The sequence below is a fragment of the Agelaius tricolor genome, unplaced genomic scaffold (genome assembly GCF_023055355.1).
Source record: "Agelaius tricolor isolate 1412-34295 unplaced genomic scaffold, bAgeTri1.0.p SCAF_37, whole genome shotgun sequence".
In the NCBI taxonomy this organism is placed as follows: Eukaryota; Metazoa; Chordata; class Aves; order Passeriformes; family Icteridae; genus Agelaius; species Agelaius tricolor.
The window spans coordinates 2,534,248-2,558,726 of NW_027269297.1; the positions used below are offsets into that span (position 1 = coordinate 2,534,248).

A 24,479-nucleotide genomic window follows, 5' to 3' on the forward strand; every position below is an offset into this window, starting at 1 on the left:
GTAATCATAGAATTCTAGAATATCTTGAGCTGGAAGGGATCCATAGGATTGAATCCAACTCCCTGCTCCTCCCAGCAGTGCCCAACATGAACTCCTATGACCAAGAGGATCACCCAAAGGTTCCTTTCCCCTTGGGCAGGGTCAGTGCTGTGGGGAGCCTATTCCAGTGACCAGCCACCCTCTCAGGGAAGAGCCTTCCCATAATGTCCTCTCTGAACTTCCCCCAATGCAGCTCCAGGAACAGCGGCTCCTGCCCTGCTCCTGCTGTGAGGGAGCTCTGCCATGAGGTCCCTTCCTCAACCACCTCTTCTCCAGCCTGAACAAACCAAATCTCCTCAGATGTTCCTCATAAGTGCTGCTGCCCTTGGTGCCTTTTTCACCACTCTGGACACACCCTCAGAGTCCAATGTCCTTTTCCTGCTGAGGTGCCCAAAACAGCTTCCAGCACTCGAGGTGCAGGACAGAGCAGGTCCATCTGCTCCCTCCCTCCCTTCCCTGGATGTGATGCTGGGCTTGGGGCACCCCAGGGCACAGTGGGGCTGCCCAAAGGCCACCTGTGGATGCAGAGCTCTGGAGGTGGCTCCCTGTTGGGAGGCAGCAGAGCTTTCAGTGCACAACAGGAAGGCAGAGCTCGGGGCGACTCCCTGAGCCCAACTGCAGCTGCACGGAGTATAAAATGAAAGAGAATTTGCATATCTCCCCATTTCACAGAGCCTGGGGCGGGGGATCGCGGTGTCTGTGCACCTTGTGACATCAGAAACCTCGGCTGCAGCGCAGGACCTCGGTGGAGAAATCCCTGAGCAAGAACATGAAGCTCCTTCCCCTGCTCACAGCTGCGTCCTGCCTCACGCCCCCGGGGCCCTCTCTCTTTGTACGGCAAGTGATGAAGTTTTTTTTCCAGATCACATGAGCCAGGATGAAGGGGGAAAATCCTGCCAGGAGCAGAGATGGGCTGCAACTTGAACCTGACCGAGGGGAGACACACAGCAGTGCCTGGAGAGCTATATAAGAACGTGCCAGGAACAGGAGCAAACACTTTCTCAGGCGAAGGACTCGCATGAATCAGCCATGAATGTGAATGAAGACACTGATTCCAGGAGGCTTGGAGCCACTAACAAAGTCTGTTTGTATTTCATCATCGCCACCCTGGGTGTGTTGCTCGTCTTTGCCTTGGCCACCATCATGGTCCTGGTCGTCCAGAGGACGGTAAGAGATTGATTCTCCTCTTCTCTTCTCTTCCTCTTCTCTTCTCTTCCTCTTCTCTTCACTTCTCTCCTCTCCTCTCCTCTCCTCTCCTCTCCTCTCCTCTCCTCTCCTCTCCTCTCCTCTCCTCTCCTCTTCTCTCCTCTTCTCTCCTCTTCTCTCTCTTCTCTTCTCTTCTCTTCTCTTCTCTTCTCTTCTCTTCTCTTCTCTTCTCTTCTCTTCTCTTCTCTTCTCTTCTCTTCTCTTCTCTTCTCTTCTCTTCTCTTCTCTTCTCTTCTCTTCTCTTCTCTTCCCTTCCCTTCCCTTCCCTTCCCTTCCCTTCCCTTCCCTTCCCCATTCTGTGGCCAGAAGAACAGCTCCTACCTCTGTCATAAATGCACACACACATGAATTAGGGGAAAGATGAAACACAGATGAAAGAACTTCAGGACAAGAGGACCTTTCTCCATAGCCAACATTTATTCTTGGCACACAGTTCCTACTCTGTCAATGGAAAGAGAAAGGTTCTGACCCAAGGTGCCAAGCAGCCTCTGTCCCACCTGGTTTGGTGTGTGTCTCCTGCTGGTTCTTGGAGAGCAACCAGTGTTTGAGAAGGTCTGTTCTGGTTCTCTGGAATGGATTGCAGCAGGGGACATGGCACAGCTCTGTGGCACCCTGTGCTGCTGCCTGCTGATGTGGTGAGGCAGAGCTGTCCCAAAGCACCCAGAGCAGTGCTGGGGGCCAGGAGCTCCCTTGTGCCCCCTGTCCCTTCAGTCCTGCCTTGGGTGTGATTTTTCATGCATAGCCAGAGCTGTAGAAAGGATATCAGTGACACAAGGTCACACACAAACAACTCTTCCTCTACCAACAGTCACTTTAACTTCTTAAAATAAAATAGTGCTTTCAAATGGATCTGGGGTTGATGGGGAACCAGTGACTGCCACAGCAGAGATAGATGGCTGTGAGAATAAAAAGCAAATTTCTGACCTTGTAGGGGCATTGCCATTAACTTCACCAAGGTAAAATGCCAAGTTAGAAGTTTCATAGTCTCTGAAACCTTATTGCAAAAATCAAAGTGCTGAGGTACCCCCATTACTGTTCACAGAGGGAAAGCTCCAGCACAGAGCTGCTGGAGGAACTGGCTATGGAAAACAAAATATGATCCTTTGACTCAATATTTTCTCTTGCTAAATTTACCCTGTGCAATTTGTGTGCCCGTGTATGCACATTACCCAGAAATTAAACCAGGAAGGCTTGACTGATCCTCCTTCAAGAGAGGAATCATTTACCTGTAATCAGTGTTCTCCCAAAAGAGAAGCACTTTGAGGACAGTTAACATGAGACATGGGGCTTTTTAAGTGAGAAATAGGGGCTATCAGGGGAGATCTTTAAAATAACAGTCTAGGTAATTACAGACTTGCCACAGCTTTGCCGTATAATGAGGTTTTCATTTGTACTGATTATGGAAGCAAGCATTAAATCACCTCTCCATCAGGATAAAGCAGTTACAGGAGTTGCCAGAGAAACAAGATTGCTGAAAGAGCCAAGGTTTTGACTTAAAAGAGTAATGACACCATTGCAGCTGCCTTGAAAACAAGCTTGGCTGAAGGAGGAAATACGAAGCTGAGGGGTGTGAGGAACAAATAAAATCAAGCAGCAATTTTACACTCTGAGGAGAATTTGGCAGTGAAACCCAGGTTGTGTTTTGCTCTCAGGGAGCTCAGAAGCAGAACAGCCATCCCCCATCTGTGCCTGGCCCTGAACTCCCAGAGCAGAGAAGAAGGGTTGGTTCTGTGGGACAGGTTCCACAGGGAACTGCAGCCTTGCTCCAAAAGCACCTCAGCTCTTGCCTGCACTGTCAGAGGGAGGCTGGGCTCAGGATCTTTGGGGAATCTGAGCATCTCCAGCCCTGGCTGCCAGCACCTGAGGGGCTGGGGAGCCCCTGGAGCCCTGAGCTGCTGTAGGGAGCAGAGGACACCAGCTGACTTCATCATTTTTGTTATAATTCTGAAAAAAGGACCAACAGCCCTGAGCTGCTGTAGGGATCAGAGCACCACCAGCTGACCTCGTTATTTTCTTTGTAACTCTGACAAAAGGACCAACATTTTGTGTCATCACCTCCTTGGGGCAATGAGGTTTTCCCTCCAGATGTTGCCAGCTGGGTTGTGTGTGTGAGTTCAGGGGTAACTTCACACCCTGCTCATGCTTTTTCCTCCTCACCCTTTTATTTCCCTCTGTTCCAAGGGGTGTTTGGGGGTCATAATGCAGGGGTTGGACCCTTGGGTGCCACAGCATTAAGAATCTTGTGGTGACAAGATCACGCTGTCCCTGGCCCCATCACAGGCTGCCTTCTGATGAATTCATAATTGCCTAATTTAAGTTGAAGGAAGACAGACTGGAAAAGGAAAATCAAACTCTGCAGAAACCAGGCACTTGCAACCCCCACAATCTGAGTGTCCAAAGAAGGGAAACACAACATGAAAGGCTGCATGAAAAAGGCAACTATGATTCAAAGCTGCTTCTCTGAATCCTACAGCACCTCTAACAGAGATTATCACACCTCCCCACTTTCCAGCACCCCAAGAAATTTCCTTTACGCCTTGTTTTTCAGAAGGGTGGCACAGCACGTTAGTGCCATAGCTGGGAAGGGTCAATTTTAGAGCTAAACTCTGTTTTTTTGGAACTATTTGCAGTGCTGAAGTCAGTTCACTCCTTCAGCTTTCATCTGCAGAACCACTTGGCTTCAGGCCATTGTTGATCTTTCACAAGTGACTCAATTTTCCTCTGGAATGAGCACAGTCTCTGTAAGGTGGTCTGGAGCCATCATTTTTCTTCTTAACGCTGTTTGTAAGTGTGTTAAACCCTGCACCCTTGTGCCTGCTGCATTCTCTGCTGGATATATGTGTATATACCCACCTCTGGAGATATTTGTGTGTATAGACAGAGAGATGGCAAACCAGTGACAGAGAATGGGCCAGGAAGGGCTGGAAAATGTCATTTTAAGGCACACAGACCCTCACAAGTCTGGTGCTATACAGAAAGGTTCATCAGACACCTGGGCCTCCCATTAACAAATTGTGTGGATGTCCAGAGTCCATGATCTGGGTTAGTCCATCACTGCTCTGGATTTTGTAGACTTCATCTATTGAACCTCTAAGTTGTGTGGGAAAAACCTTTTATCAGCAGTTTGGCAAACACTAAAGGTCAGAGCAGGTTTTTCTATTTGCTGATCTGCTCTTTTGGGCTGTTAAGAACCTTTAGAAGTAGATTTGTGAATGACTCATACAGCAGCCAGCACAATTCTGCACCATTTATTGCAGAAAACCATTTATTGGGTTTTATGTCTCCTAAAAACTCACTTTGGCCCTGGGTGCCCCCTCTTGTGGCAACCCTAACAGACAGGAAAATAAAATTTAAAAAATAAAATAAAATTAAAATACTAAAAATTCCTCTCAAAGCAGAATTCCCACTCATTGAGCACTACAGCAAATCCAGGGAGGCATTTTAGGAGAAAACTGCCCTGGCCCAGCTCTGGCTGTGGGTGTTCTGTGCAGTAACAGTGTCCTCCTGTCTGGAAGTGCCACTTTGGCAGCTTTGGTCAGGACAGGAAAACTGATTTTCACTGTGTTTCCTGTGAGGCTCATTATCAGATGAGGGACAGTGGGGCAGTGCTCTGCTTTCTGCTCTTCTCCTGTCCAGCCTCAGCCTTTGCCTCTTGGCACCTCAGGAGGAACTGCCCCCACCCTCTTCCCCAGCCAGAGCTGGGTCATACCAAGAATAAATCCCAGAATCATTGAAAAGCCCTCCAAGATCATCAAATCCAAGCTGTTCCCTGTAGGAGCATTGGGGGTAGGATGGTGGGGATGGATGGAGATGAGAGATCTCTGCAGCCAGGGCTGGAACTTGGGGTTTATTGCAAAGGGCCTGGGGGCAGGGCCCTGCTGGGAGCTGCCAGGCACAGCTCAGAGCAGGCCTGAGAGAAGAGAGGGGCAGAGAGGATGAGAGGGTGAGAGAGTAAAAGGGTAAGAGAGCGAGGTTCCCATTCCAATACCATAAATCTTCTTCTGTGTTGAATATTCTAATTCTCACTAACCAATCCAGTACAAGATACAAATCCTACAGCATTTCCATACAGCCTATAAGAATCATTCCATTACCATCCTGTGTTACATTTTAAACCCTACAAACTCCTCTTTGGGCCCCTTCTGCCCAGCTGGCAGGGTCTGCTCTGCCCCTTGGGCCTGTCTGCAAGCAGAGGGTGTTGTTCCATCAAAAGGGGATCCCCTTCAGCTGGCCACACCATTGTTTTCCAGTTGTTCAGTAACTGAGGGATCTCAAAGCTTGCTTTCATTTCAATCTCACTTATAGTTTCTATATTCTCAAAATCTTTTGCCAGACAATCATATTTATAAGGCTTTCCTGTTTCCTCTTCCCCAACAGTTCCCCATCCCCTCTTGTCCCCAGCCCAGGGCACTCAGTGCCACCTCCAGCCCTTCCTGGGACACGTCCAGGGATGGGCACTCCAAACCTCCCTGGGCAGCCCCTGCCAAGGCCTGACCCCCTTTCCATGGGAAATTCCTGCTGAAATCATGGTGGTGAGAGGCTGGGCAGAAACACAGGAGAGCCCTGGGGCTTCTTTTGGAATTGAAGCATTTCCTTTGAGGGCAGGGGACCAAAGAGCTCCTGCCCACAGAGCTGCCATGAGGAGCTGCTCCTGGAGAGCCCTGGCCCATTATGGGCACTGGTCTGAGGGAATTTCCTTGGACTTTCTAGAGTAGATAAAGATTCACAGAATCCAAGCCTGGTTTGGGTTGGAAAGGACCTTAAATCTCATCCCATCCCAGCCCTGCCATGGCAGGGACACCTCCCACTGTCCCAGGTGCTCCCAGCCCTGTCCAGCCTGGCCTTGGGCACTGCCAGGGATCCAGGGGCAGCCCCAGCTGCTCTGGGCACCCTGTGCCAGGGCCTGCCCACCCTCCCAGGGGTCAGAGGTGTCTGGTTCAATGAATATTCACTGTTGTGACCCAGGAATTTAGAATGACTCTTATTCTGCCTCAGCTTGAAAAAGCTTCTTGTAAAATGATTAAGAGAAAGGAGAAATAAATCACTTTCACTGGCACCTGATTATCACTTTCTCTAATAAAGCAAACTCAAATTATTCTGCTTGCTGAGGAAAGACTGAGCTCTTTCATCACCAGCCCCCAGATCGCTCCAGACAGGGTGAAATTTGTTGTCTTGAATTTTTTCTTAGCTGGCACTGTGGAATTTAATCTCTTTGGGCTCCTCCTGTGTGCCTCTTTGCATTCCAAATGACAGCATTACATGTGATATTCTTGCTGCTGGAAAAGAAAGAAATAATACCAGTAATATTTCAAAGGAAGTCTTAAAGGTTTGTTTCAGTATCTACTCAGTTGTCACTAAAATAAATTGTTTTGCTATGCGCTGATTTTATTTGCTGGGAGCCTTCCCAGGTGAGAACACAATGCCTTTAGTCCATTTTAATTTTGGTTTTATGCCCTAAATGTAGAGCAGGCTCTGAGCCACCTGCAAGGCAAACACCTCCCTGGCTGCCTGATTGCATTGAGTGCAATCTCACTGGGGGCAGAGCCCCCTTTTCCTGTCACCTAAAATATCCTGAATTCTCCACAGAGAGCAGGAATGTTCAGATATTGCATTGAACAGCAACACTGCCCCGTGCCCTGAGTGTGTGTGAGACAACAGCCCAGGGCAGGGGCAAGGGAAGGAGCTGAGAGGTCCTGGCAGAGATTCCTGGGAGTGTTTTCAGCCCAAACCCTGCTCAGTTTAACATTTGGTGATAGGTGTTGAGATCCATGAGAGCTCCCAAAGGGAGGATGTTGTGTCAGGGACAAAAAGGTTGGAAATCTCCATTTTTTTACATTTTTTCAAATTCCAACTCTGGGTTCCTGTTCTCCTGCTGCCCAGCACCTCCCTGCCCAGCTCAGAAAGGTCACCTGCAGAAATATTGGCTCAGCAGGTGACTCTGCCCTGCCTTACACAGGTGTGGGGAGAGAAAATGACCAAATTACAGATCTCCAAATTGCTGGAGAACCACAGAATCATCCAAACTGGGAGAGAGCCCAAAGATCAGTGAGTCCAACCATTAACTTGTCACTGCCAGTCCCCTGGAGCAGCTCTGCCACCTCTGCAGGACACAGCATTTGGCAGCAGACCAAAGCATGACAGCTCTTTGCTGGGAGCAGATGCAGCTCCACACTCCACTGCTGTTCAAAACGTGGCCCCATGAAGCCAAAATCTAATTAAAAACCTTCCTAAACATTTAAGATTAGAACATTAAGTACCACAAACAGACCCAACACAGCTTTTTTCCTTGTCCAACCAGCTTCCTCCTCCCCACACCACCCGTTATCCACTTCTCACACAGAAATGAGGTGTGTGTTCTGTAACACCACTGTGGATGAAGCTGTTTCCACCACAGCAGTGCCCAGTTTCTCCCAGGAGATATCAGATGTTGTCTTAAAGCTGGTAGAGCTTCCCAAATTTCTCCTTCCTGCACGTCCTGGTGGGTCACTGACAGGGCTCAAGCAGCTGGGAGAGGTTTTAGGTCCCGTGGTTTAATTTTAGGTAAATGAGGAGCAGGGAGAAGGACTTGATCCTAATGGATCCCTTCCAATGTGCTAAGCTGGATCTGGCCTGATTAGCCAGCACAATTAGCCCAGGTAATTTGCACCCAGGTAAGAGGAGCTGGTTCAGCCCAGCCTGAGCAGAACCCACTCCTTGTCACTGAAATCCCTGTGGGATCACCCAGGGTGACACTGAGGGGATGTGACACACAGTGAGGAACTGTGGGAATAAATCACAGGGACTCCATTTCCTTCCTGGTGGAAAAAGCCCATTTTTTATTCACAGAACTCCTTTTTATGCAGTTTTACAGACCTCATGTGTGACTCCCATTGACCAGGAGCTTTCTTGCCAATCACTTTATTGTTTATTAACAAGTTGTTATTCTGTATGGATTGGTCACTCCAACCCCTGGTGTGTACGTGCAGGAAAAGTTCTTTGTGAGAGATGGTTTCAGTTTTCTATCTAACAGTGTAAAAACTGTTATAAAACTGTATAAAAACTGTTATAAAACTGTATAAAACAGTTTTAACCCAGGAACGGATTGTTATGCTAATGAACTGCTCTCACCAGGATTGCTTTCACATGGGAACTTGCACAGTGCTGGCTTAACTTGGAAGAAATGACAGACCAGCCAGAGCAGCCTGATTTTATATGGCTTTTCTTTATAATTTTTCTACCTGACTGCAACAAGGAGGTCCCAGTGCTGTCCTCAGCTGTTGGGAGAACATTTTGCTCCTTGAGGGCATTTATGAGGTGCCAGGAGCTCTGGGGTGTATGTTTGGGTGACAGGAAGGTGGCATCAGAGGAATCCTGCTGCATTTCACCCCTGGAGCTGGTTTTCTGGGAATTTCTCACATCATGATGATTGAGGAGAATTTCCTGTGCCATTTTCACCCTTGGTTTTACACCTCAGCAAGAATTAGGAGGAGAGGTGAGGTAGGACATCACTGTCATGCTCAGACCTGTTTGGGGCTTTGATGATCTTTCCCAAAACTTGGCTCTCCAGGTTGTCCAGTCCCTGAAAGACACAGAGAGGGATTTTTAGGATTTGTCCTTCTGCAACAGCCCCAACAGAACCCACATCATTTTCTTACTGCACTGAGAGAATCTGGCTGCATCAAAAACGTCGATTTTCTATGTTAGAAAAAACCCAGAAATGTTTCAGATCCACAGTTGCACACAAGATGGGTATTTCCTATTGCCAGAATAATCCACCTCTACTCTTTCCTCTCTTTCAGGAAGCTGATCCTGCCATGGAAGGCATCAAAAAACCCATCAGGACAGGTAAGACCCCTAAACAACACAGGCCATTTGTCATATCTCTAATCCAAATATTGCCCAGGGGCACAAATAAGTCAGTTGTGCACGTCTTAACATTTCCAATAAAGGCTCCTCTCGGTGAAAAGCTAAAGTAGTGGTGGAAAAATGAAAACAAGAAAAAAGCTTTCAAATTACTCAGTACCTCCAGGAACCAGTGCGTGGCTGAAGAAACAACAAATATTTCTGAATGTGCCCTGGGGTGTCTGTTCCAATGAGCTTTTTGCCAGGAGATGTGAACATCACTCTGATTTTAAGGTCTTATTTTAAGTGCTGGCTCTTGCAAATGTGTGTAAAGTCCTCATCTTCACAAGGGAGGGGTAAAAATGTGTTTGACATATTCCAAAACAGCTCCTGGTTTGAGGGGAAAAGGGAGAAGGAAATGGGTGGGTTGAGAATGGACAAGGAGAGACCAGAAGCAAAAGGAACAAAGCAAGGAATTGGAACAGGCAGAGTGTGAGCACAGGGAGCCTGAAATAAGAAAATCTGTCTAACAGAGACAATTTACCAAGATTTTGCTGACACTGACACTGTGACATGAGCCTCTCATGGCTCTCAGCACCAATATCTGACTCCTTGCAAATGCAACTTGGTGCCCAGTCCCAAAGGGCAGGAGATGCCATTGCCCCCCCCCAGTGGGGAAATGAAGCCTGTGTTCATCCAGAGGTGGAGCAGAGTGGGAGATTGGAGGAAACTGGGGTTGTTCAGCTGGAGCAGAGTGAGGGCAGAGCTCCCCGGGGCTGCAGCTCCTCCCGAGGGGCAGCTCCCATCTCTGCTCTGGGCCAGGGACAGGAGCCAGGGCACGGCTGGGGCTGGGCCAGGGCAGCTCAGGCTGAGCTCAGGGCAAGGTTCTTCCCCCAGAGGGTGCTGGCACTGCCCAGGCTCCCCAGGGAATGGGCACGGCCCCGAGGCTGCCAGAGCTCCAGGAGCCTTTGGGCAGCGCTGCCAGGGATGCCCAGGCTGGGCTTGCTGGGACAGGGGCTGGGCAGGGACAGGGGCTGCCCTGGGGGATCCCTTCAGTCCCTCCCAGCTCAGGACATTCTGTGCTGCTCTGATTCCCTCAGTCCATGCAGCACCAGCTGAGTTTCCCATCCCTTTTCAGCCAGGGCAGCCCCTGTCCCCCACAGGCAGTGATTGAACCCCAGGCTGTGCTCCTGTTCCTCCCTGCCAGAACTGGGGCACCAGGGTGGGCTTGTTGGGGCTCTGGGCAGGGACAGGGGCTGGGCTGGGGGATCCCTTCAGTCCCTCCCAGCTCAGGATTTTCTGTGATTCCAGGATTCCAAGTAAGAGGAACCCAACTGCAGAGTCCCAGTCCCCACAATCACCTTTTCTGCAGCTGCATTTTTGCAGCATTTGGGCACCCCTTACTCCATTTTGGGTAATTTTGAGTCTCTGACTCTCCTATGCTGGGCTTGTTTCCCAGCCCACGGCTCCCCAAGCAGTCTCTGAGTGTCCCCATGTCCTTCCTGAGAACTTCACACCTTGCCTGACCATCACTTTCTGTAAGGTGTAAAATCCCTGTAACCTGGAGGAATTTTCTTTTTCCCTTAGGCTCTCCCTAAGGCACCCTGAACACACACGCTGCTTTCTCTCTAGCACGCTAAGCATCCCCTTAAATCTTAAGTCTTTCTCAAGTCTTTTTGTGCTTCATTTTGTATCTGAAGAGGTTCAGAAATAGAGCAGGATCCGGAGGTACAGAGCCTCATTATCCACAGAGGTTGTAGCTGTAGGTCAGCGCTTTTCAAAGCAAAGCACAAGGGGTAGGGGCATTCCCAGGGCATGGAGAGAGAGGTCACTGGTCCAAAAGTCCATTTATAATTACATTTGTATTATTTATATTTATAAATATTTCTAATAGGAGTATTTATATTTATCTATTTTATAATATAAATAGGAAAGTATTATATTTATGTTTCTATTTATATTTCTATTTATAATCTAAAATAAATATTTATAGTATATATATATTACAAATATTTATATATAGTATATATATTATTTATAGTATAAAAAACCAAACAAATATTAAATAAAATATAGATAAATAACAAATAAAAATAGCAATACTTATTTATGTAATGTTATTATTATTACCTTATATAATATTGATGATAATTTAATGTTTATATATTATCTATATATATATACAGTATATTTATATAAATATCATCTATTTATACAAGTATTATAGAAACATAAAATTATAAATGAAATTTAAATATAATAAATATAATTTTATAAATATATTTTATTTTAAATATTAGAAATATAAGTTTATGTTATTTATTTCTATTTATATTGAATAAATTAATAATTATTTATATTGAATAAAATCATATGTGTATATATACACATATATACCATATATATTTTTATAGATATATATATATATATGATTTTATTTCAGCTCAAGCAACTCATGCAGTTGTTTTTGCTCCTCAGCAGCAGCTGGCAGGTGCCAGGTAGGAGCAGTTGCTCTCCCCAGGAATAGCCAGGATGCTGTTTCACCAGCCAGAACATTTCTGTCTTTAGGTCCATCTCCATCCCAGGCAGTCTCTTGCTCTGAATTCCGAATTCTGCTTCTCTGAATTTCCAAATTCTGTTGCTCAGTGTGAGATGATGCATTAGTGAGGGATCGAATGGGGCTGCTGGTGAGAGCCCACCCCAGGAGGAGCTGCTGAAAGTTGGTTTTAGTGCATTGAGATGCTCTCCCAGCCCATCAGTCTCTATTGGAGGGTAACAGAGCATTCAAGTGGGAGCAAATTGTCAGGGCCTTTTATTTTCCTCTTAAAATGCATAAAGCAGAGCGTATTAATTATCAGCAGAGAGATGGGGAAGACTTTGAGGTGATCAAAGAATCCAATTTTATTGTGGGATACAAATGTTTATTGTAGGGAGACTAGTAATGCTTTACTACAATGATTGGGTTAAAGATCACATAAACAAATTTATACATCTCTTGCTTGCAGAAGTCTGATGTAATTTTCATTTTCTGGTAAACCCATCTGATGGAATCTTCTGGCAATCTTGATTTAATCCTCAAAGTTCTGTTTGCTCCTGCCAAGGCATCTTGTTGATCCAACCTCTTCTGCTAATAAGGTGCAAAGTACTCTCCGTTTTGTGTATCCCAACAATTAATTAATATACCAGTGGATAATTTATTGAAGGTCCCTCACAGGGAGTCTGTCAGCTGCTGGCAACCAAGCAGGGATTGTGGCAACTGCTGCCAGGTCCCACCCAGAGACAGGAACAAGAGAAACATTCAGGAAAGGGACTGAGCTGAGGCTGGAGTTGCTGTGGATTTCGATTTGGATCCATTCTGCCTCCCAGGCAGCCCAGATGGAAACTGGGTGTGGTTTGTAGCCATGAACCAGTGCTGGGGAAGATGAAACAGGAAAGCCTTATAAATAGGATTGCCTGGCAAAAGATTTTGAGAATATGGAAACTATAAGCGAGATTGAAATGAAAGCAAGCTTTGAGATCCCTCAGTTACTGAACAACTGGAAAACAATGGTGTGGCCAGCTGAAGGTGATCCCCTTTTGATGGAACAACACCCTCTGCTTGCAGACAGGCCCAAGGGGCAGAGCAGACCCTGCCAGCTTGGCAGAAGGGGCCCAAAGAGGAGTTTGTAGGGTTTAAAATGTAACACAGGATGGTAATGGAATGATTCTTATAGGCTGTATGGAAATGCTGTAGGATTTGTATCTTGTACCAGATTGGTTAGTGAGAATCAGAATATTCAACACAGACGAAGATTTATTGTATTGTAATGGGAACCTCGCTCTCTTACCCCTTTTGCTCTCTCACCCTCTCATCCTCTCTGCCCCTCTCTTCTCTCAGGCCTGCTCTGAGCTGTGCCTGGCAGCTCCCAGCAGGGCCCTGCCTCCAGGCCCTTTGCAATAAACCCCAAGTTCCAGCCCTGGCTGCAGAGATCTCTCATCTCCATCCATCCCCACTGTCCTACCCCCAATGCTCCTACAAACCAGGGCTCCTGCACTGTTAAAATGGGCAAGGGAGTGAAAAACCAGCATTGCCCAGCTGGGTGCTGAGCCGGGCTCCAGCCCTGTGCCAGTGCCAGCATCTCAGTAACGCTCTGAGGGACACAGCCCCACCCCTGGAGGTGTCCCAGGCCAGGCTGGACAGGGCTTGGAGCAATCTGGGATAATGGGAGGTGCCCATGGATGAGCTTGAAGGTCCCTCCCAGTCCAAACCCTTCCATGATCCTGTGACACAACAATTCTGTGCTGGGTCCAGCTGAGGTCACTCAGGCAGAGACCTCACTGAGCAGCAGCCCAGCCCCAGCCACAACAGGAATTAATTATGTCTTATTAAAGCAGGGAAATGCAATGATTTAATTTCAGTCTCCAATGAGATTATGTTCTATTGTTAGCTAAACACCAGTGGGCACTAAAGCAGATTTATGGGAGTTTTCCAGCCCTGACTCAGCTGTCAGGCCCCAATGGATGGGCTGCAGGAACCCACAGGCACAGGCTGAGAGGGATGCAATGTCAGCTCATTAAATGTTTGTGTGAAAAATGGGATCAGTCTCCTCCAATGCTCCATGCCACTGTCTGTGCAGTACCTGAGCAACAGGGGGGAGGAATGAAATCCATCACCAAGTGTTTGTGAAATGTTCTTTCTGTGGAAGCATTTCTCTGCAGAAACTCATCCCCATTTCACAAATAACAAATCATCTATTAGTGTGGATCTGAGGGGTATTGTTAAGTTCATTTTTTAGAGGGAAAATGAACTCACAGACAAATTGATGACCTGGAAAGGTACAGCCCTCATCATCTCCTTGCTGGCCTCTCTGAGCCTCATTTCCCTGGGAATTGTGTAATCTGGGCTGATGGCTTTTCTTGTTATTTGAGCTGCAAAGATTTGGTATCAAAATATCTTCTCATTTACGAAAGGGAAAAAAATAAAACCCTGCAGATACAAATGAACACACACACACAATTTATAGGTATTTTTATCTGACACACGACAAACCAGGAAAAGAAATCCAGCACCCTACTCTCAGTTTTAATGGGAAATATGTTCCCAAATAAAAATGTGGCTCTGAGAAATTAATATAATACAGGTGACAGTCACAAACCTGCTAATGTAGAGACAATTGGGCTGAAGCCAATGAGCCAAGGAACCTTTCCAGATCTGCAGCCGTGTCTCAGAGGGCACTTGGGCGTTCTGCAGCCAAATGTGATCCCAGCACTATGAGAAGCAGCTGAGGGAGCTGGGAAAAGGAGAAAAGGAGAAAAGGCCTGTATCAAGAGTAGAGTAGCCAGCAGGACCAGGAGAGTCATTTAATGTCCCCTTCCTGGGCATTGCTGGGACACCTCAGGTGCTCCCTCCAGTCCTGGGCCCTCCTGGCAAAGGGGACCCTGAGGGGCTGGAGCCCCAGGAGAGGCTGAGGGAGCTGGGCAGGGGCTGGAGCCCCAGGAGAGGCTGAGGGAGCTGGGCAGGGGCTCAGCCTGGAGCAAAGGAGGCTCAGGGGGCCCTTGTGGCTCTGCACAGCTCCTGACAGGAGGGCACAGCCAGGGGGGCCGGGCTGTGCTCCAGGGAACAGGGACAGGAGCAGAGGGAACGGCCTCAGGCTGGGCCAGGGCAGCTCAGGGTGGGCACAGCAGGAATTTCCCCATGGGAAGTGTTGTTAAACATCAAATGGGGCTGTCCAGGGAGCTTTGGAGTCCCCATCCCTGCAGGTGTCCCAGGAAGGGCTGGAGGTGGCCCTGAGTGCTCTGGGCTGGGGACAAGGTGGGGATTGGTCACAGCTTGGACTCCATGAGCGTGGAAACCTTTTCCAACCTAAATGATCCTGATTCTAAACTGGCTGCTGTTTATTCATGGCAGCCACAAAACCAGAGTGTGTTTTCCCTCTCCTGGCTGATTCCCTAATCCACAGATCTGGCTCAGCTGGGCCAGAGAGGCTCAGATCAACCTCCAGATGAGCCAGAGACATCCTGATCCCATCCCTGCCATCCCTGCTCTGCTCCCAGGAACAGGGACAGGAGCAGAGGGAACGGCCTCAGGCTGGGCTCAGGGTGGGCATCAGCAGGAATTTCCTCATGGAGAGGGGAAATTCAGGCCTTGGCAGGGGCTGCCCAGGCAGGTTTGGAGTGCCTATCCCCGAAGGTGTCCCAGGCAGGGCTGGAGGTGGCACTCAGAGCTCTGGGCTGGGGACAAGGTCAGGATTTGGCACAGGTTGGATTTGATGATCTTGGAAGTCTTTTCCAACCTCAATGACCCTGTGATTGTGTGATGACACTGCAGGGCATCAGACACCAGTCCCACAGCAGCGGCTTCCTCAGAAATGGATATTTCACACTAAGCCAAAAAGGTTTGTCCCTTGTCAGCCTCAGTCCAGGCGGGTGTCTGGGTGCATAAATGTGACCCTGCCTGAAGGCAGGGCACAGCAGTTGTGTTTCTCAGGTTGGAAAACCTGGGCAAGCCTGGACTTGCAAATGCTAGAAAGAGTGCAGAGGCCTCCTGCAGGCCAGCATCGGGGAAATGCACCACACACAGCCAGGGTGGGCTGTGGGCATCACAGCTGGGCTGATGGGCATTGCTCAGAGTGCTCAGGGGTGGCTCTGCCCTCTCTCCAACACTTAAAACACAAGCTATATGTCAATATTTATAAATATACATGTGTGAATAAATATGTATATGTGAATAGATATAAATATATATTAATATACACACATGCATATTTATATTTATATTTATATTTATATTTATATTTATATTTATATTTATACTTATACTTATACTTATACTTATACTTATATTTATATTATTGTGTGTTTATGCATTTCTATATTTATATATTCATATTTACATTTATATTTACATTTATATGTATATTTGTATTGCAATTATATTTGTACTTATATATATTAATAACTCATGATCTTATGTGACCTTTGCTACACTGACAAGCAAGCAGAGATTTGAAGACTTTTGACCTAAAATTCCACAGGTTTGGCAGTACTCAGGTGTGCAGTGAGGAATTCATCAGAGCTTCTTCCTAAATTTGGTGGGGAAAAAAGAGATATTTCTTTAATTTCTGGTTTTGGAAAGGAAATTTGGCAGCTGAGTTCAGTCCCCTTCAAGCCTGAGTGGCAGCTCTGGAGGACCAAAGGCTCTCAGTGTGTGTGTGACAGGCAGAGCCAGCAGCAGAGCCCAGAGCTCTGTCACAGAGCCCAGCAGGGGATGTCACCCAGCTGCCACTTGTCACAGCATCACAGGCTGGGCCAGTCCTTTGGCTGCTGTTTGCAGGGCACTGATCTGGCAGGAGAGAGTTAAAATTAGCCACAGGGACTTCAGGGAGTGGCTGCTGAGAAATAAAATGAGGCAAATTCTGCTAACTCTGGCATGCTGACAGAGATGTGTGACATCACCTTGCCTAATTCCATAAGCACTTAAATCCACGGGGGTTACAGAGGAATCAAAAGCTGTTTGTTGCCTGCTTTTACTTCTTTACCTCACAGAATCATTCAGGGTTTTGCCCTGCTCCTGTGCCTGCTCACACTCAGCCCCCAGCCGGAGGTGATGCCACCCCCTTGGCAGTGGAATGGCACCCAGGGATGGCTGGGAGCAGGACAAGCCTCAGGAGCCCCCCTCGAGGGGCTTTCCATGCCTGGGTAGCAGCACCCTCCACGCTGACAAAGCCACTTTCAGCTCATGGTTTCAGTGCCCTTTGCTGGTGCTCCTGTCAGACCCATCTCAGAGGTGGGGAAACTGAGGCAGCCAGCAGAGAGAACTTTCCCCAGCACAGCCACATCCTCTGGGGCCTGTCTGGCAGCAGCCCTTGTGTCCTCATGTCCCCGAGCCCTCCTGGCTGGACATGGTGCTGCTGTGTTTTGATGCTCTGAGAGAACCCCAGGGGTTCATTTTGCACCTCAGGGTGAAATTCTGGGGGTTCAGTAGAATTGCATCTTCTCTGAGATCCATCTCCCAGTCCCATTTCCCACTCCCATTTCCCACTCCCATTTCCCACTCCCATTTTAGCCCCATTTCCAGCCCCTTTTGGCTCAGTGGGGAAAAGTTGCATGGACCTCCTGGAAACAGGCAGGCTCTTTCCCTCAGGGCTGCACCCTTTGGATCCTACCATTAAAAAGGTCAAAAAGACAAAAATAAGTGATCTCCTGATATCTTCTTTAGGGTTTCCCCCTGAGACCCCTCCCTAACCCAGCACATCTTGAAGCAGATCTGCAGTGCCCGTGCCTCACAGCACACAGTGAAACACAAACCAGTGTGTTCTCCTTGGGCCTTAGCCCCAAATGTAGCTTTGTTTTTCCTCCTCCTCCCAGTATTTTTAAGCCCATCTAATCCCATTGACTGCAGAGGGATTAGCTCTGATTTACACCATGACTCGTGCAGAGCCAATTAGGCCATGTGAGCACATCCATCGATCAGCCCTGAAGGGAATTTCAGCCTCTCTTGGCTTGAGCTGAAATGTTTCAGATAAAAGAATTAACTTGAGAAATAAAAGTAGAAAACAGTTATAAACTGCCTCAGCAGAGTGAGGACCAGACCTGTCTCTCTAAAACAATTTTTTTTTCCATAATTTCCCTTCTGACTAATGCAGCTGATGTCACCCAATTTAAACACAGGCACACGAAACTTGCTGACAGCAGTAAATGTTAAATAGAGCTCTGAAAATGCACAGTGCAGCCATGTCAGAGAGGGGAGATCTTTGGAGAATCCATGGACACCCTGAGCAGCTCAGGGCAGCTCTGGGCACTTTGTGGGCAGGCTCAGCCCTTGGCTTGGCACAGCTGGCAGGGCTGCAGCCTCCAAGGGCTGCTGCTGCTGCTGCAGCAGGGGATTTTCAGCCTTTGGAGGGTAAATGCCACTGAGTTTCTGTAAATACTCTCCCCCTTCCTGCAGACACAGGAGTGTGAGTGGGCTCAGGGTGCTGGTTGTGTTCCCAGACTCTTGTTATCACCACAGTTGAAATAAGGGCCAGAAGCGTTTCTGCCCATCCTAAGCCATATCTCCACATCTCTGCGGTGCCCGTGTCCTCACTAAAACACCAGATTGACATGACTAACACCAGGAAAGCAGGTTTTGGTTTTTTCTTTGGGGATTTCCAGAATGGTGAAGGGACTTTGGTACACAACTTACTCATTCTTGGAGAGCAGTGTGCTCCTGCTCACCACAAAAGTCTTTAAACTACTGAAATCAGATAAATATCACATTTTTTTCAAGATATCCACAGTTTCTGTCTCCAGTGGAGTGTGCAAAGGGTGCAATACACATCACACCAACCCCCTCCAGCGAGGGGAAATTGGGTGTGGGACCAGCTTCTCCCTGATTTGTTCATCCTTGTTATCAAGACTCCCTTAGGAATCAGGTCCTGTAGATACAGCAAGGGTCTGGAGATTTAAATCTCTTATCATTACCCCAGTTTCAGGAATCCTATGAATCTTAAGATCCTTATCCCACTCTGCATATAAATAGAACTCTTGTTAGAATCATTGAAGCATAGAATATCCTGAGCTGGAAGGGACTGAAGGGATCATTCAGTGCCTGTCCCTGCCCAGAGCCCCAACAAGCCCACCCTGGTGCCCCAGTTCTGGCAGGGAGGAACAGGAGCACAGCCTGGGGTTCAATCACTGCCTGTGGGGGACAGGGGCTGCCCTTGCTGCAAAGGGATGGGAAACTCAGCTGGTGCTGCATGGACTGAGGGAATCAGAGCAGCACAGAATGTCCTGAGCTGGGAGGGACTGAAGGGATCCCCCAGGCCAGCCCCTGTCCCTGCCCAGCCCCTGTCCCAGCAAGCCCAGCCTGGGCATCCCTGGCAGCGCTGCCCAAAGGCTCCTGGAGCTCTGGCAGCCTCGGGGCCGTGCCCATTCCCTGGGGAGCCTGGGCAGTGCCAGCACCCTCTGGGGGAAGAACCTTGCCCTGAGCTCAGCCTGAGCTGCCCTGGCCCAGCCCCAGCCGTGCCCTGGCTCCTGTCCCTGGCCCAGAGCAGAGATGGGAGCTGCCCCTCGGGAGGAGCTGCAGCCCCGGGGAGCTCTGCCCTCACTCTGCTCCAGCTGAACAACCCCAGAGCCCTCAGCTGCTCCTCACAGCCCCTCCAGACCCTTCTCCATCTCTGTGCCCCTCCTTTGGACACTCTCACACCTTCAGATCATTTTTTCGTTGTGACTCTCAAAAGTGCCCCCAGGGATTGAGGTGAGGCCACACCAGCACTGAGCAGAGTGGGACATGTGAGGACCATGACACACAACATCTGATGTCACGTTTTACTAGGACTTAGTTTTGTGCATTAATTTAGTTTTGTGTTTCAGTAGGACTTAGTTTTGTGCATTAAGTGCTCCTTCAGAAACCCTTGTAGGGTTGGGGACTGTGGTATCAGTTTTATAAACAGAGTCACAGGACAACTTCAGAGTTTTGTGTACCCAAAAGGGAGAGGGAGTATAATTTTAAAATGCTTTATTGAAATTTCTTCCTGCTTTATTCTTGGTGTTCAGCTGTGGAATGGAACACAAAAAATTCCCAGTTTGCCATCTGAGCTCCTGGGCATTTCCACAGCCATAGCAGCCCAGGAGATGTAAAGGAGAGCAAATGCAAGGAGAAATAACCATGCACTGGGATATGCACTGTTTTCCTGGATGGACACACCTTGTCTGAGTGTCCATCCACCTGTGGACCTAGGGGACAATTCTGTGTCATGCAGAATAAAGACAGAATAATCACAGAATCATTGACTGAATCCTAGAATGGTTTGGGTTGGAAAGGACCTTAAAATTCATCTGATCCCACCCTCTGCCATGGGCAAGACACCTTCCACTGTCCCAGGCTGCTCCCAACCCTGTCCAGCCTGGATTTGGGCACTGCCAGGAATGGATAATCAGAGCCATTCACTGAACATCCAGTATGGTGAGAGGAAGAAAAACAGAGAGGAAATGGAAGGTGGGAATATGGATGGAAAGGAGGTGAAATGCAAGGGGGAGAAGTGAGGAGCTATTGTAAATCAAAGGTGACTCTAACAAAGGGGAGAGAGAATGATGCATCTGACTCCATCATCAGAAAGCCAATTAATTACTTTATTATACTATACTATATACATTCCATCTAAACTGAATCTGCCCTGCACTCACTCTTGCTCACACTGCACTCATCATCTCTGATTCTCTCCTCACTGTCCCAGGACAGTCCAACACACACACCTGGCCCTGACAGGCCAAGGAACAAAACATCCTCACTTTGGGTAAACAATCTCCATATTGCATTGTGCTTTGGCACAACACAGGCACAGCAAGCGAGATAAGAATTGTGTTTTCTTTCTTCTCTGCTTGTCTCACAGCTTCTCTCTGTTCAGAGGCCATGTGAATACCACAGGGAGCAGGGTCTGGGATGCAGGATGTGGATCACAGGGATGCGGTGCCCAGACACCGGGATGCAGTGTCAGGGTGCGGGGAATGGGACACCGGGATGTAGGAGATGGGACACCGGGATGCGAGGCCGGGATGCGGGGCCGGGATGCGGGGCCGGGACTCGGCTCCTCGGTGCGCTGCGGCCGCCTGCAGTGCCGGGCACGGCCGTGGGATGGAGCCGTCCCCGCGGCCGTGGGATGGATCAATTCCTGTGGCCGTGGGACGGAGCAGTCCGCGAGGCAGTGGGAGGGAACAGTACCTGCATCCCGTGGGATGGAGCCATCCCAGCGTCGCGTGGGACGGAGCAGTTCCCGCATCCCGTGGGAGGGAACAGATCCCGCGGCTGTGGGATGGAGCAGTTCCCGTATCCCGTGGGATGGAGCAGCTCCCATGTCCCGAGGGATGGAGAAGCAGTTCCCGAGGGATAGAGCAGTTCCTGAGGGATGGAGCAGTTCCCGAGGGATAGAGAAGTAGTTCCCGTGTCCCAAGGTATGGAGCAGTTCCCGTGTCCCAAGGTATGGAGCAGTTCCCAAGGGATGGAGCAGCTCCTGCATCCCGAGGGATGGAGCAGCTCCTGTATCCCGAGGGATGGAGCAGTTCCCGAGGGATGGAGCAGCTCCCAAGGGATGGAGCAGTTCCTGAGGGATGGAGCAGTTCCCGTGTCCCGAGGGATGGAGCAGTTCCTGTATCCCGAGGGATGGAGCAGTTCCTGAGGGACGGAGCAGCAGTACCCATGTCCCGAGGGATGGAGCAGTTCCCAAGGGATGGAGCAGCTCCCAAGGGATGGAACAGTTCCTGAGGGATGGAGCAGCTCCCAAGGGATGGAGCAGCTCCCAAGGGATGGAGCAGTTCCCGAGGGATGGAGCAGCTCCCGAGGGATGGAGCAGCTCCTGTATCCCAAGGGATGGAACAGTTCCTGAGGGATGGAGCAGTTCCCGTGTCCCAAGGGATGGAGCCGTCCCCCCGGGGGCAGCCCCGGTTCCTCCCAGTCCCGGCGCTTTGGATTCGGGGCATTCCCGGGGCTCGGCCGCTGCCCTGGGCTCGGACCCGCGGCGTGGGGCGGGCTCAGGGTGCACGGGGGGAGCGGGGCCGGCTCCAGCAGCAGCTTTCAGGTCCCTGGTGCCCAGAGCAGCTGTGGCTGCCCCTGGACCCCTGGCAGTGCCCAAGGCCAGGCTGAGCAGGGCTGGGATGGTGGAAGGTGTCCCTGCCATGGCAGGGTGGAACAGGATGAGCTTTAAGGCCCCTTCCAGCCCAAACCACTCTAGGGTTATATGAACATCCTAAAGTCCTGGTGAAATCCACATTTTAACCATGAGGGAACAGAGCAACATTCCAAAAGCACCCAAAGAGCCATTTTCAGAACTATGTCCCGCTTAAATGTTTAAAAGCTTTCTGTAATTGCACCACAAAAACAACTTGGTTAAATTAAGCTTACCTGCACATAATTTCTGTTTCATAGAATCAGAGAATCCCAAACTGGTTTGGGTTGGAAGGGACCTTAAATCTCATCCCATCCCAGCCCTGCCATGGCAGGGACACCTCCCACTGTCCCAGGTGCTCCCAGCCCTGTCCAGCCTGGCCTTGGGCACTGCCAGGGATCCAGGGGCAGCCACAGCTGCTCTGGGCACCCTGTGCCAGGGCCTGCCCACCCTCACTGTAATTCCTCCTTGTATCTATTCCAAATGCACGCTCTTTTAATTTAAAACCATCACTCCTATTTTTAAGAAGCAGGGTAAGGAATTTAATTTTTCACGGCTGAGAGCTGCAATCTGCCAGAGCCTTAGGTTGTTATAGATTTACCAGCTGAATGACACTACTCTGAATTCCCGGGGCAGATCAGATATCCTCAGCCAAGGATAAGAATCATGCTGGAAGTGGGGTACCAAGTGCTGGCTGCATTTTATTGTACCACAAAAATAAAAAAAAAAAGCTCAGGAGTGATGAGTTAATCTGTTGTTTTCTTCAGGTAACACCTTTGAAGACTATTTGAGGATCCTACAGAGTGTCCCAGCAGCCAATGGAACTGCTGCCTACATGAGAGGTAGGAGGGGGGATGAGGGTTGGGAAAAGAAATTTCAGAGCTGTCTGAAAAGCTGCAGTCGTGTCATTCACACTGGGTTTACTAGCAAATAGCCTTTTTTCCAAAAGGGCATTTTATAGGAAAAAAATTCCTTAGCTCTCCTGGAATGTGATTGGCAAACCCCTATCTGATACTAGAAACTTTCATTTTAACTTGATAAACATAAAAGGAAATTAAGATTCACCTTTGGCACATGCACAGAGGAAGGTACACCTCCATGAATATGGAAAGTACATGAATGTACACCTCTATGAATTCCCTTCAAATGCCAAGTGGGGAAATGATGGAGATGAACACTCATGTATTTCACTGTCCTGGATTTCCCAAGGGCTGAGTAAATCCTTGGAATTTTTAGTGCCCCACCTCCATGTGTGAGCTCCCAGCTGTCTTTCCAGGGGTTTTCCTGGAGTTTCCTGCAGGAAACCATAGGGCAGGTGTCTCATTGTAGCAGGAAGCACTGCTGGAGGTGTCCTAGGGCTGAAGGGAGCTCGGTGGAGCTCGGAGCTAACATCCCTTTGCTCTCCCTGCAGTGTCCAGCACAGTGAACAGCTCCAAGCTGAGCCTGGCGGAGAAGGGGATCTGTGAGGGCATCGAGTGCCAGAGCCCAGAGCTGGTGATCAGGGAACAAGGCCTCTACTTGATCTTCTGCTACTTGAACTTTCACTTTCCCAACTGCTCCAAGAGCCCCATCGACCTCAAGATTGAGCTCCTGGTGAACGGCAGGGTGGACAGTCAGACGTTGTCCACGTTCTGTGCGTCAGAAACGTGCCAAGACGAGACTTTTAAGACCTTGCTCCAGCTGCACTTGACACACCTGGACAAGGAGGACAAAATATCAGTAACATTGAACCACCCTGAGTTCCTGAATGACGTTTCTCTTCCCAATGAAAACGTTCTTGGGGTCTTGATGTACAGCAAGGGAATGTGAGCAGCTCCCTGGCCTCCCACTGCTGCCCAGACCCTTCCTCTGAACACCAGCAGCCTGCTTTCACTAGGCACCACCTTGGTTTAAATTTCACACCTCACCTCATCCCTAGAGTGAACAAGGAACTTTGTGAGTGTCCCAGAAAAAAAACACTGCAAGAGGCACAGCTGCCAGGTTCCCTGGCCTGGCTCTGGGGGGGATTGTTGGACTGTCCAGCACACAACCCACCAAGGGTTCCTCAAAATAATCTGTGCAAACACTGACTAAACCCCAGCCAGATCATGGCAAGAATCCACAATACAGAGATTTTTAGGGCCATAAACTGCTGGCACATGTGCTCAGGACATGGGGAAATGTGTTTAACTCTATTTTATGGAGTAGTGTTTTAACCCAGTCTTTCCAAAAACCCAACAGTCAAAGCTTGTAGTCAAAGCTTTTCTTTACCATGGCCACACAATGACAACTCTGGAGCAGATTCATTGTACAACAGCAGAAATGATGAAATTATTGACTCTCGGGCTGGTAGCTGAGACTCTGGGGCAGGACATAGGAGATTTGGGATTTACAGGATATTTCTGGGCTGCATTCTGCTATGGACTTTATCTCGTTTCTTTCAAGTGTCTTCCTTGTCACTATTTATCCATCTTTTCTATTTAAATATAAATCTCTTTGGGACAGACTTTGTGTAAGCAGAGTGCTCAGCCTCTGTTTTGCCCTGGGGTTCTCAGACCTTTTCACATTCAACATTAAAACAGCAATGGAGTTGCCAGTCTGGCAAATAGCAAAGTCCATCAGGATGCATTTTCCTCGAGTGCTGCCCTGCCAGTTTGGCACAGACCACACTGGGCTGGGAATCCTCCTCCAGCACCAGCACTTCCTGGAAAGCCAGGGCTCCAGACTTCCCCAAAGTCCACACTTTTCCCAAAGAGTTTCAGAAGCCCTCAGCTGAGAGCTGAGATGTTTCACCAGGCCAGAGGATGGGTGGTG

The 24,479-nt window shown here is 48.8% G+C and overlaps 1 protein-coding gene across 1 annotated transcript; it reads left to right on the top strand.

Moving 5' to 3' along the window:
- Positions 1-847: 847 nt before the first annotated feature.
- On the top strand, positions 848-24,479 carry TNFSF8 (TNF superfamily member 8). Its single transcript, XM_071453639.1, has 4 exons — positions 848-1,206; positions 9,024-9,069; positions 22,454-22,528; positions 23,098-24,479. The coding sequence occupies exons 1-4, from the start codon at positions 1,069-1,071 to the stop codon at positions 23,493-23,495; spliced, it is 657 nt and encodes a 218-aa protein (XP_071309740.1). The 5' UTR covers positions 848-1,068; the 3' UTR covers positions 23,496-24,479.